Below are 19,566 nucleotides of genomic sequence, written 5' to 3' on the forward strand. Positions count from 1 at the left end.
AGCAATTAAAAAGGAAATAATTATCACCGTAGTAATTCACGTCCCCCCCCTTGGGCTTCCCAGGGTACTCCGTTGACGACGTGGTGCATTAACACCAATGTGTCCATTGCATGATGCCTCACCTCAAGGATATCCCTTCCATTTGACTAAATATTGTAGGCCTCCTCTATATAGCCGTGAATCAAGAATAGACTCTTGTCTCGCAATGATCTGCCCTCACTGGACCAGGTAACCGGTTCTCTGTCCCGGTTGCTGGGTGGGCGTGGCAGTGGCCTAGCCAACTCCCTGCACCACCTTGGGAATGAAACTGGGCCGCGAGGGGCCACGCTGCAATACCCCCCCCCTTGCACCCCATTTTTGACCTAGTAGGCTGCCCTGAGCTCCCAAGGCTCTCCGGAAACACGCCCGTTTCCGGCCTCGTGGAACTTCTGAGAGGCCCCCTCCCCAAACCTCCACAGGGGCTGTCAACTAAAAAGATACTCCCTTGGTCTTTTAAGGCCAGAAAAAGGGAATGGGGGGGGGGGAAGCAGTACATTCCACAAATGCTTCAGATAATTGCTAAGCAGCCGAAGATGTTGGCACAGAAGATTATTACTGGGGAGCATGATTGATGACTCTTGGCTGTGGAGGTGTCCCATCGGAGAATATACATCCAGGGGAGGTGGGAGGAAGACCAGGGTCAAGGGGGAAATGAGTGATGGATTTTAGTGTCAGCTGCACCCAGCTAATGCCGACAGGGCCGCTCCTAATAAATCGATTTGATTTTTCTGTGCGGCTAGAGACTTACGATTCGAATGCGGGTAGATTGGTTGGAGTCCTGACAGCCAGTCGATACTAGAATACATCATTCATTTGCCCTGCACTTACCTGCGATCCAAAATGGGCTGCTCAGGGACTCCGGGGAGGGGAGGGGAGGAGTAGGCGGGGTCAGACAGTCGTCGGAACGGCCAGTTTTCCACCCAACCAGATGTAAAACTAAAATCCGTTTTGGCCGAACTGGCGTGAAACCGTCTGAAGCTCCACTCCTGGTCTCGCCCTCCCTTCCTTCCCAGATCTCCTCCCTCTTCCCGACGATCTCTCGGAGGGGAACAACCAGCTCTCCCCCAGCAGCCCCTCCTCCGTGGCTTCAGGGAGCGACCTGCGGTTCCATCACCTCCACGGGAACAACGCCGTCATCACCAACGGGGGGCGCACGGCCCTGCGCCAGAACTGCCGCAGTGAATTCAACGACGCCATTGTCATCTCCAACCGGTCAGTGAAAGGGCGAGTTGGCAACACGTCAGGGATGGGATTCGGCACGGGTTCGGGCAAACCAGGAGCTCTGAAGATCAGCTGGGAGCGAACCGGTTCTCTCCAACGATCAGCTGTTGGGCACCAGTTGTTCCACCAGTGGAATCCCATCCCTGCGACTAGTCAAGGTTGCGTGTTGAGTCCCTTACTCTATACTCTTTATGGGCATGACCGCATTCCCACTCACGCCAGTAACACTATTGCTAAATTGGCCGATGATACAACAGTGGTGGGACTCATAGTCTGCCTCCTGAGACGAGGTGGACCAACGGTTGCTTTCGTGGTGTGGAGACAATAACTTGGTCCTCAACGCCAATAAGACCAAGGAGCTGATAGTGGACTATATAGAAGGAACAGACCAGACATCCAGCCCTTCCTTATCAAGGGAGACCGAGGGGAGCAAGTGGCCAGTTTTAAGTTTCTGGGAGTTACCCTAAAAGGGGACCTGACCTGGGGGGCTCACATTGCAGCCCTGGTCAAAAGGGCCCAGCAGAGATTAGACCACCTGAGGCTTCTCAGAAAACAACCACTGAATGAGAAACTGCTGGTGACCTTCCACCGCTGCACCAGAGAGAGTATCTTAACTTCCTGCACCTCTGTAGGGTTTGCCAATCGCACGGGGGCAGATAGGAAAGCACTGGGGTGGGGGGTGTTAATGTCATTGCCCCAGAGGATCGTGGGCTGCCCTCTCCCCTCTTTGGAAGAGTTTTATCGCTCCAGCTGCCTTAAGAAAGTTCAAGACGTTCTCAAAGATTTATCTCATCCCGGGCACCCTTGTTTTGAACTGTTGCTATCTGGCAGACGGTACAGGAGAATAAAAACAAGGACAGATTGGCCGAATAAACAGCTTCTATCCCAGGGCAGGAGCTCTGTTGAATTCTGCTGTATGGTGCAATATGAATGCGATATCAGGGGTTTTCATTTCACTGTATATAGAATGTGAAGGATGCGTTTTATTTTCATGGTCATGATGTGCAGTGAAGATGGCATTTAATTTTGTTGTACGTGGTGCAAGAACGGTAAATTAAATTAACCTAGTCCTCGGTTAACAACTGCAACTGAGCCCTAGATTCTTGCTTGCTGCGGCTAAGGGGAACCCCTTGCAAGTTGTGAAGTTATGAATGGGATGGTTAAGCTTTGCCCCGTTTTGCGACCATTCTGGCTGCAGTTGTTGAGGAAATCGATGCAGTCGTTTTGAGTTAGTCACACGGCCGTTAAGTGAATTGGGCTTACCTCCCCTCCGTTGACTTGGCTCGTCAAAGGGTCGCAAAAGGGGATCTCACAGGATTCCTCTCTCTCCCCGGACGCTGCGTCCATCATAAATACGAGTCGGTCACTGAGCATCGGATTTTTATTAATGGGGATCTGCAACGGTCATAAGTGCAAGAAGGGTGATCGGTTGCTTTTTCCTTCCAATAGTCGATAAAAGAACTGTTGTAAATCGAAGGCGGGTACAGGTACTCCTCGACTTATGGCCACAACTGAGCCAAAAATTCATGTTTCCAAATGAGATGTTTGTGAAAAGTGAGTTCCGTCCCATTTTGTGACCTTCCTTACCCCGGTTGTTAAGTGAACCAATTTCAGTTGTTGAGTTACTCATATGGTTGTTAAGACAATCTGGCTGTTGTGGCCCGGCGGTGACTGGCGGCAGAGTCGGATAGTGAGGAGGTTGGGGAGGAACCTGGGCCCGTCCTGGAGTCTGGGGAAGGCTCAGATGAGGGCTCTGCATTGGAGGTAGAGATGGGGATCAGTGGGGAAGAAGAACAGCTGGAGCCTGTTCCCAGTGTGCACATGCACAGAGCTGCCAGAAGAAGGGAACAGCTGAGGAACAAGGGTCGACTCGGGAGTAAAGCCACAGGTGGATGGTGAATGGCCCCTCCCAGAGGGAATAAAAGAGGAGCGAAAGGGGAGGGGGCTTTTGCGGGAGACAATTCGTTCGTTCGTTGCCACAGTCTGTGCATCTCAGGGACTCTGTGCTGAGTTCTTCCTTGTTAGCACTGTGTTTGGAAATAATTACTCGGCAGCTTTCCAGGCTAGATAAGGTCCGTGCTCCTAATTAGACCCTTGAAAGACTGTGTGCCAGGCCTTTGCTGAAAGTAAATGCCAGAAATTCACCTTCGTTTAATAAAAAGGGGTTTTGCCGGGATAAAAAAATCTGCGTAGTGCTTTTTGGGGAAGCTGAGGTCAGAACACGGGGTTCCCCCACGGCGTGTCAGAAGGCTGCAAAAGGGGATCACATGACCCCAGGACGTGGCAGTGGTCATAAGTCCATGCCGGTCACCCAAGCATTCAAATTTTGATAACAACGTAACGGCCGTTAGCGTGGAAAACAATCCTCGTTTGCCTCTTTCCGCGCTCTTGTAACTTCCGCCGGTCGCTAAACGAACTGTTGTGAGTCGAGCACTGCCTCTAAGGGGTGGGAACGGAAGGAATTAGCAGGCAGTGCTCCGCTCAACGACAGCAATTGAGCCCAGAATTCCAGTCGTTTGGTGTGATCGCTTGCCTCACAAGCTTTGATTCCCGCAGGCCCCTCCGGGATGGCGAACTGTTCGAAATCGTTATCCAGAAGATGGTGGATCGTTGGTCGGGCTCCATTGAAGCAGGTGAGGGCAGGGGGAGAGATTGGGGTCTGGAGGGGGTCAGTGGGATGTGTCCCACCCCCCCTTAATGCTTTTGGCCTTTGTCGGCCGCGCAGGAGTCACCGCCATCCGTCCGGAAGACCTGGAATTTCCCAATACAATGACGGACATTGACTACGATACCTGGATGCTCAGGTAAGTAAGTAAGGATGGAGGCAAAGAAGGAGAACTAATCTAACAATGGGAGCCAGTTTGGTCTAGCGGTAAAGGCACCAGGATAGAAACCAGGAGACGGGGAGTTCTAGTCCTGATTTAGCCATGAATGGCAGCTACGTGACTTCGGGACAATTACCAGGAGACGGGGAGTTCTAGTCCCGCTTTAGGCATGAAAACCAACTAGCTGACTTTGGGCCAATCAGCAGGAGGATGGGAGTTCTAGTTCCGTCTTAGGCATGAAAGCGAGCTAGGTAAGTTTGGGCCAATCACCAGGAAATGGTGAGTTCTAGTCCCGCCTTAGGCATGAAAGCCAGTTAGGTGACTCTGGTCCAATAACCAGGAGACGCTGAGGTCTAGTGCCACCTTAGCCATGAAAATCAGCTGGGTGACTTTGGGCCAATCACTAGGAGATGGTGAGCTCTAGCGCCACTTTAGGCATGAAAGTTAATTAGGTGATTTTGGCCCAATCACCAGGAGACCGGGAGTTCTAGTCCCACTTTAGCCATGAAAACCAACTGGGTGACTTTGGGCCAATCACCAAGAGATTGGGAGTTCTAGTCCCATCATAGGCACGAAAGCCAGCTGGGTAACTTTGGGCCAATCACTAGGAGACTGGGAGTTCTAATCCCGCCTTAGGCATGAAAATCAGCTGGGTGAGTTTGGACCAATCACCAGGAGCCTGGGAGTTCTAATCCCGCCTTAGGCATGAAAATCAGCTGGGTGAGTTTGGACCAATCACCAGGAGACAGGAAGTTCTCGTCCCACCCTAGGCATCAAATCCAGCTGGATCCAATCACCAAGAGATTGGGAGTTCTAGTCCCGCCTTTGGCTAGGCGACTTTCACCCGAGAATTCTTGAATCTCAGCTGTTGGGGAGCCCGAACTGAGTCTTCCGATCTTACTTGGCCCCTGGGGAGCCCCAGTGCCTTTGGTCCTTTCCTCTTCTGTCCTCCCGGGAGGGCAAAAAAGTCAAGATGTCCGCCTTACTCTCCACTCCCCAACCCCCTTTCCTCCATGCGCAGCATTGCAACGAAGACCAGCAGCAGCGGGTGTAAGTTTTTCCTCCCCCTCCCTCCCTCTCCTTTCAGCGGCACCGCCATTATGCAGGACGGAAACACCCTGCGCAACAACTACGGCTGCGACTTGGACTCGCTGACCACGGGGTCGCGCATTGGCATGATGCGGACGGTGAAGGGGGACCTGCATTACTTCATCAACAGCGTGGACCAGGGGGTGGCATGCTCCGGACTGCCCCCAGGGAAGGGTGAGGCCGTTGTAGCGAAGGTCAAAGGGGGGGGACGTGATGGGTGGAGCAGGCCTTTCCAACAAAACCCAAGACCAGGGGACTTCAACTCCCAGAATTCCCAGAACTCTTTTGTTTTGTTTTGGATAGTAGACGGTGGGAATGCAGTAAGACGTAATATATCTTGACTTCAGCAAATCTTAAAAAAAGAAAAAAAAACCCAGCTGGCTGGGGGAATTCTGGGAGTTGAAGTCCACCCGTGTTAAAAGACTGAGGTTCAAATACGGCTAGTCATTGACTTACAACGGTTCATTCCAAGTTACAACAGCTTAGAAAAATGTGATAGGGTCCCTTCTAATTCTTGTTATTCTATTCTATGCCGTGCCATGCCATTCTATCTATTCTATTCTATTTTCTGTTAATTCTATTTTCTATTAATTCTAGTTTATCTTCTATTCTGTCTTCTATTTTCTATTAATTCCACTATATTTTCTATTCTATTCTATTAATTCTACTTTCTGTTAATTATATCTTCTGTTCTAGTTTATCTTATATTCTATTCTATATTCTATTTTCTATTAATTCCATTCTACTTTCAATTCTATTCTATTTATTCCATTTTATTCTTTTAATTCTATTTTCTGTTAATTCTATCTTCTATTAATTCTAGTTTATCTTATATTCTATTCTATATTCTATTTTCTATTCCATTCTACTTTCTATTCTATTCTATTTTATTCTATTTTGTTCTATTAATTCTATTTTCTGTTAATTCTATCTTCTATTAATTCTATTTTATCTTCTATCTTCTATTTTCTATTAATTCCATTCTATTTTCTATTCTATTTTATTCTATTCTATTTTCTAATTCCATTCTATCCTATTTTATTCTATTATATTTCTGTTAATTCTATTTTCTATTTTCTATTCTATTTTCTATTTTATTCTGTTCTGTTAGTTCTATTCTGTTCTGTTCCGTTTTCTATTATTTCCATTCTATCCTCTTTTCCATTCTATTTTATTCTATTCCATTTTTTTTCTGCCTGGGTTGAACTGAGCCTGATCCGATTTCTCCCCTCCGCTCTTTCTCGCCCCCGCTTAGAGGTCTACGCCGTGGTGGACCTCTACGGCCAGTGCGTCCAGGTGTCCATCACCAGCTCCACGGGGCCCCTGGACAACAGCCTCTCCACCAGCAACATCACAGAGAAATCCTTCCCCATCCACTCCCCAGGTGAGCCTCCCCTCCCCCTTGAGGGTTTGGGGTCAGTAAAGGCCCATGGTGTCCCCCGAGACTCGATGCCCCAATGACCACCCTTGTCCCCCCCCTCCAGTTCCCGGCGTGGCCCACCGTTTCCACAGCTCCTGCGGCAAAAACGTGGCCTTTCAGGAGGACGGGTGCCGAGCTGTGCGGGTGTCCAGTTTCTGCCACGGCATCGTTTTCAGCATGAAGGAACTGAAGACGGATGAAATCTTTGAGGTGAGACCGTCCACACCTATCCTGAGGTGAGGGTGTCAACTCATCAAATATGTCTATGGTCTTTTTAGAGTTGCCAACAGAAAGGGAGAGGGGGGAGCGGTGCGGCAGCTTGGAAATCGAAAGTGCATTCTATAAATAGTTTTTCAAAGATAGTAAGTAGGTGACTGAAGTTTCTGCCAAGCAAAATTCTAACTGGAGAGCATGATTGATGGCTCTTGGCTATGGACGTGTCCCATTGGAGAATATGAATTACGATACACCCAGAGGGGTGGGGGAGAAAACAGGGTCAAGGGTGACAATGAATGATGGGTCTCAGAGTCGGCTAAACCCAGGCAGTGCCGGACCTTTCAACTTCCAATAAATCCTTTTGAAGGTTTGGAAGTTTGTCTCGAGACTCATGATTTAAATGGGGTTAAGTGCCGGAATCCTGACAGCTTGCTGACTCTGAGAAACATCCATTCATTCAAAAAGATGGGGCTATGTGGTTATGCGTTGACTTTAGGGTGATCGATAGACTGTGTGTACACAATCTATATCCCCTCCCACCCATGAAGGACATGTTATCCCACCTGGCCAAAGGGTACCTCATGGAGACCCCCGTGGAACACTAATAAATACTAATAATTACTTACCTGTTTCCCCCCGAAAATAAGACCCTGTCCCATATTTTTTTTTGCCACCAAAAAAGGCACCAGGGCTTATTTTCAGGAAATGTCCTCCACCGACTAACCTCACTTGCGCATGTCACCCTCGGCCTCCTTCCAGAAGTCCTTCTTCTGCGGCCGGCAAGGCTTTCTTGAAGGCCTCTGCAGCCTTCAGGATCGATCCAGAGCTTTGTTCTCAGCTACAGAGGCCTTCAGGAAAGCCTTGCCAGCCTTGCCGGCTGCTGAAGAAACGGTCCGGCAAGGCAGGTGTCGGGGTCTGCGAGGCCTGGCTACAACTGTCCGAAGGTAAGTAGTAGGGCAGCTCTACCCACCCATTACCACCCTAGTGTAATTTTTACCGGACCACTCCGGAGTGGGCTAGAATCTTAATTAGGGCTTATTTGGGGGGTAGGGCTTATATTGGGCACCATGTAAAAAATCAGGCTAGGGCTTACTTTCAGATTAGGTCGTATTTTCAGGGAACAGAGTACTACCGCATATAGAATAGAATACCAGAGTTGGAAGGGACCTTGGAGGTCATCTAGTCCAACCCCCTGCCCAGGCAGGAAACCCTACACCACTTCAGATGTCCACATGTGATAGATTTGTCCAAAAAGCAAAATAAATTCTAGGCAAGAATACATACCTGGTTAGAGAAAATGATAAAACTACACATAGATTTAAAACCAGAAATATTTTTATCAGGTATAGTACCACAAAACTAATAAAGAGACGATATATTTAATAATACATGTGTTGATGGCAGCAAGAATTGTATTTGCAGAACATTTGAAAGACGAAGGCACACCTACAGATATAGTATAATTGGGAAAATATTAGACTGTGCAGAGATGGATAGATAAACATTAATTATAAAGGATAACGGAAGAAACAATACTTTTTAATATGGGATATGTTCTCTCAATGGTTGGATAAAAGAGGTGGAAACTAGAAGATGAAAGATTAATAATATATATAAGAAAAGAATGCAAGAAATTATATATAAGCAAACATTAGTACTTATGTTACACTTATTACTATTATTTTTATTACCAGTGTTATCATTATAAGTAAGAATTTAATCACGAATACCATTTCTCCGAAAATACAACCTACCCTGAAAGTAAGTCCTAGCTTGATTTTTTTACATGTGCACCCAATATAAGCTCTACCCCCCAAAATAAGCCCTAATTAAGATCCCACCCACTCCAGAGTGGACGAGAATTAAGAATTAAGCTAGGGTGGGGATGGGGGGAGGGAATGGAGCTACCCTACTACTTACCTTTGGACAGGTGTAGCCAGGCCTCGCGCGCCTGCTTTGCTGTCCCATTTGTTCAGCAGCCGGCAAGGCTGGCAAGGCTTTCCTGAAGGCCTCTGTAGCTTGGAACAAAGCTCCGGAGAGTTATCGGCACTTATCAGCTGCAGAGGCCTTCAGGAAGGCCTTGCCGGCCGCGGAAGAAGGACTCCCGGAAGGAAGCCAGTGACGACGCACGCAAGTGAGGTTAGTCCGTGGAGGTCATTCCCTCGCCCCCGAAAATAAGACCTGGTGCCTTTTTTTTTGGTGGCAAAAAAATTATAGGGCAGGGTCTTATTTTCGGGGGAGCCCAGGTAAGTAATTATTAGTGTTTTAATTATGCTTGTTATTATATTACTCTCAGTACCAGTTTATTAATACTTTGTACGAACAAACAGATCCAGACCATACACTGTTCATTAAGCATTTACGTATTTTAAAGAAGAGAAAGAAAGGTATAAACCATTTAAAAAAAAAAACTCTTCAAATGGGTTAAGTTTCTGCTTCTCCTTTTGTGTCTCCTTAGGTGAAGATCGACAAGATGGACGACAAGTGGTCCGGGTCGGTCCACGTGGGTTTGACCACACTGCTGCCCTCGGATGCCTCCTGCATGGCCACGGGGCTGCCCTCGTCTCTCCTGGAGCTGCGTTCCAAGGTGACCTGGCTAGTGACGGGCTCGGAGGTCCGACGCAACGGTATCCTGCAGAAGCAGAATTACGGCTGCTCTCTGGAGCGTCTGGGGGTGAGTCGCGGGGGGCGTGGTCAGCAAGGGTTGAAGTTCAACCAGAGGGAAGTCCTGTTAGAGCAGGGGGGTCTCCAACTTCGCCAACTTTAAGACCTGTGGACTTCAATTCTCAGAATTTCCCCAGCCAGCTGTTTCAGCCATTTTGCTGACCTGGAAAACCAAGGCATATACGAAGTCCCCTGTGCATCATGCCCGGCCACATACATTGGACAGACCAATAGAAGAATAAGGACCCGCCTGGATGAACACAAAAATGCAATAAAAAAGCTGGAACACACGTCCTCACTAGTCCAACACATGAAAGCCACAGGTCATAGCATCGACTTCGATGGCACCAGAACCCTAGCCACGATAGAAAACCCCAGCCACAGAATCATCAGAGAAGCCATAGAGATTGAAAAAAGACCTGGAAGCATGAATAGAAGAGAGGATTCCACCAGACTGTCAATCATTTGGAAGCCTGCACTCTCAAACAAAAAAATCTCCACACCACAAGCCAGGCAAACACCTGGGCACAAACAGATCCCCCCTGATACCTCCAGCTCAAACACACCCCAACCAGGCACCCAGGTGAAACCTAGCTTCCTAACTAATGATAGCCGTCCATTTACCCAGAGCCAAGCTGCACTAAAGGCCTCCAATACAGGAACACAATGTTGCCAGCCAATCAAAAAAAGCCACAAAACAGACAGAAGATATTAGAAACACCAATCAAGCAGAACACAGCAAACTCCAAGACCAACAAACACAGACCAAGACTCCCAACCAATCAGGATGAAGAAAAAACCATTCTGGCACAGCAGTAGGCTAGCCCAAAATTTAAAACAGAAACGGCTGTGAAAGTCTGACTCACAGATGAACACAATACAGAAGCCTGATGATGGCAGATGAGATTCTGCCGAAAGGTTGCTACAACTTTAAAAGCACAACTATAATGACGTGGGAAAATACCCAAACAAAGCTGAATGCCATATATATATATGTGTGTGTATGTGTGTGTGTATACACACACACACACACACACACACACACATATTTATATACATACGTATATATGTGTATATGTATGTGTGTGTATGTATACATATATATATATATATATATGTTTTCTGAGGTTCTGGGTATTTATATGTAGATCTTTGGTTGTTCGGGTTTTCTCCCGCGTAAGATTCGAAGTATCTAGGCAACGCGTTTCGATGAAGTCTCATTCATCATCTTCAGGCTTCTGTCTCCAGCTCTGTGCTTCTCAGAGTAATGGAGATTGCAGCTGCTTCCTCCTTTTAACTGCCAGTGGGGGTGGAACTTGATTGGGTGGGGGCTTGGCTGTGTTCTGATTGGGTGGGGGTGTTCTCATTGGGTGGGGGGTGTTCTCACCTTCATAATCTGGCCACACGGGAAAGAAAAACTGAACAACTTCCTCACATACCTCAACAGTCTACACCCCAAAATACAATTCACCATGGAAACAGAAGCCAACAATCAACTTCCCTTCCTGGATGTCTTGGTATACAAAAGATCCGATGGCTCCCTAGGACACACCATCTACCAGAAGAAAACACATACTAACCGCTATCTACATGCACTCACACCACCACCCAGCACAGATCAATTCCGTAGCCAAGACACTCATCTCCAGAACAAAATGCTTAGCCGATGAACAACACCAAAAAACCGAACTACACACTCTCACCAACGTACTTACAGCCAATGGATTCCAAAGAAAGAAGATTACCCACCTAATCCAAAAAGAAGCCCTACCAAAATCCAAGACAGAGAACAAGAAAACGGAAAAGCCCTCCTCCCATATATAAAAGGCACTACAGACAAAATTAGCAAGATCCTCCAAAAACACAACATCAAAACAGCATTCTGCACAAAAAAAAAATATCCACCATCCTAAGAAACCCCAAAGACAAAATCGAATTAGAAAACCAAGGAGTATACGAAATCCCCTGCACTGCCTGCCCTAACACATACATTGGACAAACTAACAGAAGAATAAGTGCACGCATTGAAGAACATAAGAACTCAATCAAAAAGAAGAAACGACCTCTTCCCTGGTCCAACACCTCAAAGCCACAGGACATGAAATTGATTTTAAAAATACCAGAACTATCGCCAAAACCGAACACTTCAACAGCAGAATAATCAGAGAAGCCATAGAGATAGAAAAACGCCCACACAGCATGAACAAACGAGATGACACCTCCCGCCTTCCAGCCATTTGGAAACCCCCTCATGAACAGACGAGTACCTAACATGAAGAAGGACACTGGACCCACACCCATGAGAGCCACACAAGATGCCACCACCACACTTCCATGTAGAAAACAGACTCCCACCCATTCAGAAAATGAGAAACGACCATGGACCAGAAGCTGCACTGCAGCTGCATCACTACCCACTTCAAACCCCTCTGAGCCATACATGAAGCAAACTGACACCCACTATGAAGATGCAGCAGGACCACGAACTAGAAGCCAAACAGCAAGATCACAACTCTCCAGCTCAAATCCCCAGCAACTAAAACTAACCTGAGCACAACCAAGCCCCTCCTGAACAGAACACGCCTCCAACCAATCAGAACACGGCTAACCCCCAACCAATCAGAACACAGCCAAACCCCTACCAATGAGAACACCCCCACCCAATCAGAACACAGCCAAGCCCCCACCCAATCAAGTTCCACCCCACTGGCAGTTAAAAGGAGGAAGCAGCTGCAATCTCCATTACTCTGAGAAGCACAGAGCTGGAGACAGAAGCCTGAAGATGATGAATGAGACTTCATCGAAACGTTGCCTAGATACTTGAATCTTACGCGGGAGAAAACCCGAACAACCAAAGATCTACATATATATATATATATATACACACGCACACACATACATATACATACATATATATATATATTTATATACATGATGTTTTGTGAGTTAATTTTGTGAGTTTACTTGCTAGCAAATATGAGTTTGATTGCAAGCAAATTTTATGTGATAGACTCAGGCAGCAGACGGCAGAAAGATAGATCTCTGAATGAATCTGTGATTCTGTGAGCAACTCAATCTGCCTGCCTGCTTTGCCTGATTTTGGGTAAAAGTTGCTCTTTTTTTAAAATTAAAAATTCAATCTGTACATAAATATGTACAATATTTACATACAAGCCACGCCCAGCCAGACGCGTGACCACCAAGCCACTCCCACAAATTAGGCCCCGCTCCAATAACCGGTTGTTAGGAAATTTGAATCCCACCCTTGGATGGTGACCCATGGCGATGCCGCAGTAGTCATATCAGTGTTGAAAAAGTCATTTTTTCTCAGTGACGTCGTAACTTTGAACAGTCGCTAAATGAGTGGTTGTAAGTCAAGGGGCCTGCCTGTGATTTGTCCTCCAGGTGGGCAGCCGTGTGGGGGTGAAGCGTTGCACTGACGACACCATGCACGTGCTGATCGACGGGGAGGACATGGGGGCGGCCGCCACTGGTGTCGCCAAGGTAAGAAGGCCCCAGGCTGGCCTTGCTCTCTGGGCCCGGTGAGGGGTCTGGGGGTGAGGGGCTGTAAAACGGGGGGCATCCCATGCCATTGGCGGAGAAGGCCCCGTGGGAGGGGGGCAGTTACCTTCACCTCCCACACAGACCAGCTGGCATTCATCGGATGGCCCCAGACCAGGTTGGGACTGCTGGGGACCCCTGATTGGAGGGAGGGAGGGAGGGAGGAAAGAATGAGAGAAGGAGAAGACAGGAAATGGAAGAGAAAGGAGGAGAAAGGACAGGAAGGAAGGAAGGATGGGAAGGAGGGAGGAAGAAGGGAGGGAAGGAAGGAAATAGGGAGGGAAGAAGGAAGGAAAATAGGCAAGGACGGGTATGGGGATGAGAAGAAGGAAAAGAGGGAGGGAGGGAGGGAATAGATGAAAGGAAGGAAAGAAGGAAAATAGGCAAGGCGACGGCAAAGAGAAGAAAGAAGGAAGGAAGGGAGGGAGGGAGGTGGGTAGCTACATGATGGTTACAAGAGTTTAAACAAAACGTAAAGCAATTCCATCATGAAAGGCCTTCCTGGTTGGTTTTGTTCTTTTCCATGTCCAGAAAATAGGTAAAGGGAGGGAGAAGAAAGAAGGAAGGGAAGGAAAGGAGGAAGGGAAAGGATGAGAGAAGGAAGGAAGGAAGGAAGGAAGGAAGGAAGGAAGGAAGGAAGGAAGGAAGGGAAAGGAGGAAGAGAAAGGATGAGGAGGAGGAAGAAAGGAAGGAAGGGAAAGGAAGAAAAGAAAGGAGGAGGAGGAGGAAGAAAGGAAGGAAGGAAGGGAAAGGAGGAAGAGAAAGGATGAGAAGGAGGAAGAAAGGAAGGAAGGGAAAGGAGGAAGAGAGGATGAGAGGGAGGAAGGAAGGAAGGAAGGAAGGGAAAGGAGGAAGAGAAAGGATGAGAGGGAGGGAGGAAGAAAGGAAGGATGAGAGGAAGGAAAGAAGGGAAAGGAGGAAGAGAAAGGATGGGGTTACGAGAGGAAGTGTGCCAGCGACCCCCCCCCTTCCCCCCCACCGGCGAGTCTTCCTGACGGTTGGTTCCTCTCCCACGTCCAGAACGTCTTCGTGGTGCTGGATCTCTACGGCCGGGTCACGTCCGTCTCCATCGCCAGCTCCACTATGCTGGAAGAGGCCGAGGGCACCCACCCCCTCAGTCGCCTCGGAGCCCTACAGCGAAGAGGAGGAAGAGCCCACCCCGGTCCGTACCACCCCAACCCCCCTGGCTCGATCTGTTTCGCCCGCCCCACAAACGGGGCCGGGAAGCCTGTGAGCTGCTAGAGCATGGGGTCTCCAAACTCGCCCCCTTTAAGCCTGGAGGACTCCAACTCCCAGAATTCCCCGAGACTTCAACTCTATGGGCTTCCTCTCTTGCTCTCCCTTCCTCTGCCATCGCTCCACTCTAGGGAGGAGGAGGGAATGGCTGAATGGGGGGATTCTGGGAGTCGAAGTCCCACCCGTCTTAAAGGGGCCAAGGTTGGGGACCCCTGATTTGAGGCTTGTGGACTTCAACTCCCAGAATTCCTCAGCCGGCTTCACTGGACTTTCAAGTTGATACCTGCTTCCTCTCTTGTCATCCCTTCCTCTGCAGTCTCTCCGCTCTATGGAGTTGGGGGAATGGGGGATTCTGGGAGTTGGAGTCCAAAAGTAAAAATAGAGCAACTTTCCTCTCTAGCAAAAAAAGGGGAGGGGGATTGAGGAAGGGGAAGGCCCGGCTAGGCCTGGGGAAACCCCCTTCCTGCTCCCGCCCACCAGAATGCAAAACAGGAACGTCGAAAGTCTAGAAAAGAGCAAAAAAAAAAAAAGAGAGGGATGATTAAAGGTCTAAAGAATACTAAAACCTACGAAGAACATTGGAAGGATTTGGGTTTGGCCGGTCTAGGGAAGAGAAGGACCGGGGGCGGACATGGTAGCAGTCCTCCAATATTTGAGGGCTGCCCCAAAGAAGAGGGTGTGTGTGTGGGGGGTCAATTTATTATCTAGAATTAAGGATGAATTTCCTGACTGTGAGGACAATCAGCCAGTGGAACCGCTTGCCACTAGAAACCGTGGCTGCTCCATAACTGGAGGTTTTTAAGAGGAAACTGGCCAGATGTTATAGGGTTTCTTGCGTGAGAAGGTGGGTGGGTGGTCTAGAACATCTCCAAGATCCCTTCTGACTCTTGTTATTCTATACACCCAGATCAGTTAGCCAGTGGAACCGCTTGCCACTAGAAACCATGGCTGCTCCATAACTGGAGGTTTTTAAGAAGCTAGTTAACCCTCGGTCTGGGGTGGGATAAGGTGCCCCGGTTGAGCAGGGGCGGTTGGGCTAGAAGGATTCCTTGCTTCCTTCCAACTCGCCGATCCCATGAAGGACGAGAGACAGGAAGTGAGGAAACGGCCTATTATCCAGCCTGCAAAGCCTGCCGAGGCTTTTTTTTCCCACCAAGCCTCTGGGAGGCCGAAAAAGGCCTCAAACCAGCCGGAAAAAAAATCAGTTGTGAGGCGCACGCATGCGCAGTGAGGCAAGTTTGCCTGCAGCTCCTGTGCCGGCACACATGGCTCCGCCTGGGTTTCCTGCCTGGGCAGTGGGCTGGACTAGAAGGCCTCTGGGGGGACCCCTTCCGACTCTTGCCCTTGTGTCCGCCAGGGCGAGCGCGACCTGCCCTCCGCCACGGCCTCCATGGAGTTCCTGGAGAACCACGGGAAGAACATCCTCCTGTCCAACGGCAACCTGACGGCCACGCGGGTCTCCAGCTACAACCAGGGCATCGTGGTGGTGGCCCAGCCTCTGCCCCCGCAGCAGCTCTTCCAGGTGGGGTCTCTGGGCTGGGCCCCTCGGGGGCTGGAGCTGGCTGGGCCCTCGTGGTCCAACGTCCTTCCTTCTCTCCGTTTCCCTTCCTTCCGTTTCCCTTCCTTCTTTCCTTTCTTGTTTCCATTCTTCCTTCCTCTCTCCCTTCCTTCTCTCTCTCCTCCTTTGATTCCTTCCTTCTTTCCATCCTCCCTCCCTCCTCCTTCCCTTTCTGTTTCTTCCTTCATTCCATCCTTTCTTCCTCTCTCCCTCCCCTTCCTTCTCCTTTGATTCCTTCCTTCCTTCTCTCCTTCCTTTCTTCTCTCTCTCTCTCCTCCCTTCTCCTTTGATCCTTCCTTCTTTCCATCTTCCCTCCCTTCTCCTTCTCTTTCTGTTTCTTCCTTCATTCCATCCTTTCTTCCTTCCTTTCTCCCTCCCCTCCCTTCTCCTTTGATTCCTTCCTTCCTTCTCTCCTTCCTTTCTTCCTCTCTCTCTCTCCCTCCCTCCTTCTCCTTTGATTCCTTCCTTCCTTCAATCCTCCCTCCCTTCTCCTTCTCTTTCTGTTTCTTCCTTCATTTCATCCTTTCTTCCTTCCTCTCTCTCTCTCCCTCCCTCCCTCCTTCCCTCCCTTCCTTCTCCTTTGATTCCTTCTTTCAATCCTGTCCCTTCTTTCTTCCCATCCTTTCTTCCCCCTTCCTCTTTCCTTCCTTCCCTCCCTTCTTCTTCCTTCCATCCATCCTTTCTTCCTCTGTTCCATCTCTTCCCTCCCTTCTCCCTCCTCCTCCTCCTTCCTTCCTTCTTTCCATCCTCCCTCCCTTCTCCTCTTCCTTCCTTCTTTCCATCCTGTCTTCCTCTCTTTCTCCCTCCCTCCCTCCCTTTTCTTTCTATCCTCCTTCCTTCTCCTGTTCCTTCTTTCCTGCCTTCCTTCCTACCTCCCCCTCTCCCTCCGTCCCTTCTCCTCCTTCTGTCCTTCCTTCTTTCCATCCTCCCTCCCTTCTCCTCCTCCTTCCTTCTTTCCATCCTCCTGTTCCTTCCTGCCTGCCTTCCCTTCCTTCCTTCCTTCCCCCCTCCCTCCCTCCCTTCTCCTCCTTTGTGTCCTTCCTCCTTTCCATCCTCCCTCCCTTCTCCTCCTCCTCCCTTCCCTCCCTCCTTTCTTCCTCCCCTCCCTCCCTCCTTTCCTTCCTTCCTCTGGTCAAGGGAAAAGAACAAAGGCAGAAAGGGGGGTCCCGTGGCTTTCTCCTCTCTCCCCCCTCCCAACCACGGGATTCAAAGACCGGCCATTTCAGGGACCGCCTGGGCGGCGTTTATGGCCTTTTATATGACTTTTTACACAAAACGAAAGGCGGCAGACATTCCGGCGGCGCTGGGACTGGAGAGTAGAGGCAGCCTTGGTGAAACTCTTAACCCCCTTGAGAAGAATAATGATCTCAGAAGGAGAAAAAATCCTATCTCTGCTCGTGACAACCTTGGTCACATCTGGTTGATAAGCCCAAGGTGATATAATGGCTAGCCAGCCCAGAGCCAGATAAGGGGAAGAGGCCCAGGCAGGAAAAGTACTGCAGGAATACTAGCACCACCTGCAGGAATTTCCTTGCCACTACACCCTCTCTCTCTCTCTCTCTCTCTCTACCCGGCTCTCTTCCAGTTCCAGATCGACTCGCTCAACCCCCAGTGGACTTCGTCCCTCTCGCTGGGGGTCATCGGGAGTTCCCCAGAGCGGCTCAACTTTCCCGCCACGGCCTGCTGTCTGAAGCCCTCCACCTGGCTGCTGCAGCGCGACTCGGTCTTCCAGAACTCCCTCAAGGTGCGCCGGGAGCGGCTGGGTGCGCACCCGGTGTGCGGGGGGCGTTGGTGGGAAGCGGAAAGAAACAGGCCTGGATTTGAGGGGGAGGCTGAGCCTTTCCGGGGGTTTTGCCCTCTGCAGATCTGCGAGAACTACGGCCCCAACCTGGACACCTGCCCCGAGGGGACGGTGCTGGGGGTCTTGGTGGACACCAGCGGCTGCCTCCACCTGTACATCAACGGGGTCGACCAGGGGGTGGCGGCCCAGGACATCCCCAGCCCCTGTTACGTCCTGATCGATCTCTACGGCCAGTGCGAGCAGGTGAGGGGACAAGCTGGGAGGGGGAGGGGGGGAAGCTTGAGGTGGGCACAGGTGGTCCTCGACTTCAGACCCACCCAGGGGTGGGATTCTACCTGGTCGCAGTGCCCTAGAGGTGGGACTCTTTTGCCTCACAGTCAAGAGGCTGTGAGTTCGATCCCAGGTAGAGAACAGAATATTTCTCTCTCTGTGGGGAGAATAAGAATATATCTGCAGCAGTAAAAAAATTTTTTAAAAAAAATTGGCAAACAGTACACTCCAAAAAAAAAAAAAAAGAATATATCTGCTGCAGCAAAAAAAAAAAAAAAACTCCGCCCTGGCGACAGGAAAGGTACCTGGCCAGTAAAACACTCAGCTCCGTTCTGTTGTCCAGACTGCACCCCGCAAGGGATTATGGGGTCGTTAAGAGGATGACAACGGGGGTGGGATTCTACCTGGTCGAGTCTGTGGCACTTTGGGGAACTGGCAAATCGCGGGCCCTGGCCGGACTGGCCTTGCCCACTTCCTCCTTACCTGGCATGTTGCACCATCCAACTTGCCTGTTAAGTTGCTATTTTTCCTTCCCCCCCACCCGCCCCCCGACCAGGAAGCAGGAAACGGTTGGATTTCTTGCTTTCTTGCTCATCTCAAAGCAGAGCTGAGCCTGAAGCTTCTATTATTCAGTGCAGACTCAGGCAGCAGATGGCAGAAAAATAGATTTCTGAATAAATCTGTGATTCTGCAAGCAACTCAATCTGCCTGCCTGCTTTGCCTGGTTTTGGGTAAAAGTTGCTCTTTTTTTAAAAAAAAAAAATTCAATCTTTACATAAATATGTACAATATTTACATACAAGCCACCCCCAGCCAGTCACGTGACCACCAAGCTACACCTACAAATTAGGCCACGCCCATGGTTGTTACAAAATTTGAATCCTACCCCTGCCCTCACCCCCAATGGCGTCCCCAATTTCCCTTGTTTGTTGAGCGAGTTTGGGGGGCCCCGTTTGAAACGGCCTTCTTCGCCACGGTCATAAAAAATGAAGCCCCGCACTCGTTTGACTGACTCAAAAAAAAAAAAACCTGGGGTTTTGGGGGTTTTTTTGGCTAGGTCACCATCGTGACCAACGAGACGCTGGCAGTAGGAGCGGAGGGCATGGACCCCCAAGGACAGGGGGACATGGAGAAGGCCGACATGGTGGATGGTGAGTAGGGGGTGCGGGCTTCCGGGAGCTCTTTCGTTTCCCCCTTTTACAATCCTTCACAGATATGAACAGAGGGTACCTTTGAGGTCATCTAATCCAACCCCCCCAAGCAGGAGACCCTACACCATTTCTGGAAGGAAGGAAGGAAGGAATAAGTTGGAAGGGACCTTGGAGGCCATCTAGTCCAACCCCCAAGCAGGAGACCCTACACCATTTCTGGAAGGAAAGAAGGAAGGAAGGAAGGAAGGAATAAGTTGGAAGGGACCTTGGATGTCATCTAGTCCAACCCCTTCCTGCCCAAGCAGAAGACCCTACAGCCATTTCTGAAAGAAAGGAAGAAATTAGAGAAAGGGAGGAAGAAAAAGAGAGAGAGAGAGAAAGAAAAGAAAGAACGGAACAACAGAGTTAGAAGGGACCTTATTGGTCATCTAGTCCAACCCCTCCTGCCCAAACAGGACACCCTACCCCGTTCCTGGCCAATGGCAGTCCAACTTGAAAGCCTCCAAGGACGAAGC

At 49.4% G+C, this 19,566-nt stretch overlaps 1 protein-coding gene across 1 annotated transcript in view; it reads left to right on the plus strand.

Annotated features, from left to right (window-relative positions):
* NEURL4 (neuralized E3 ubiquitin protein ligase 4) overlaps positions 1–19,566 on the plus strand; it is a 48,757-nt gene that overhangs the window by 22,125 nt on the left and 7,066 nt on the right. The window contains 14 exon segments of the mRNA XM_087916425.1: positions 1,053–1,251; positions 3,817–3,893; positions 3,986–4,064; positions 5,173–5,348; positions 6,430–6,558; positions 6,659–6,804; positions 9,269–9,484; positions 12,880–12,978; positions 14,056–14,141; positions 14,143–14,197; positions 15,629–15,793; positions 17,415–17,573; positions 17,694–17,873; positions 18,958–19,051. Of these exon segments, the coding sequence (XP_087772551.1) occupies positions 1,053–1,251; positions 3,817–3,893; positions 3,986–4,064; positions 5,173–5,348; positions 6,430–6,558; positions 6,659–6,804; positions 9,269–9,484; positions 12,880–12,978; positions 14,056–14,141; positions 14,143–14,197; positions 15,629–15,793; positions 17,415–17,573; positions 17,694–17,873; positions 18,958–19,051 (1,860 nt within the window).

Source organism: Pseudonaja textilis, chromosome Z (assembly GCF_049901715.1).
Source record: "Pseudonaja textilis isolate UNSWEBS1 chromosome Z, rPseTex1.2, whole genome shotgun sequence".
Lineage (NCBI taxonomy): Eukaryota > Metazoa > Chordata > Lepidosauria > Squamata > Elapidae > Pseudonaja > Pseudonaja textilis.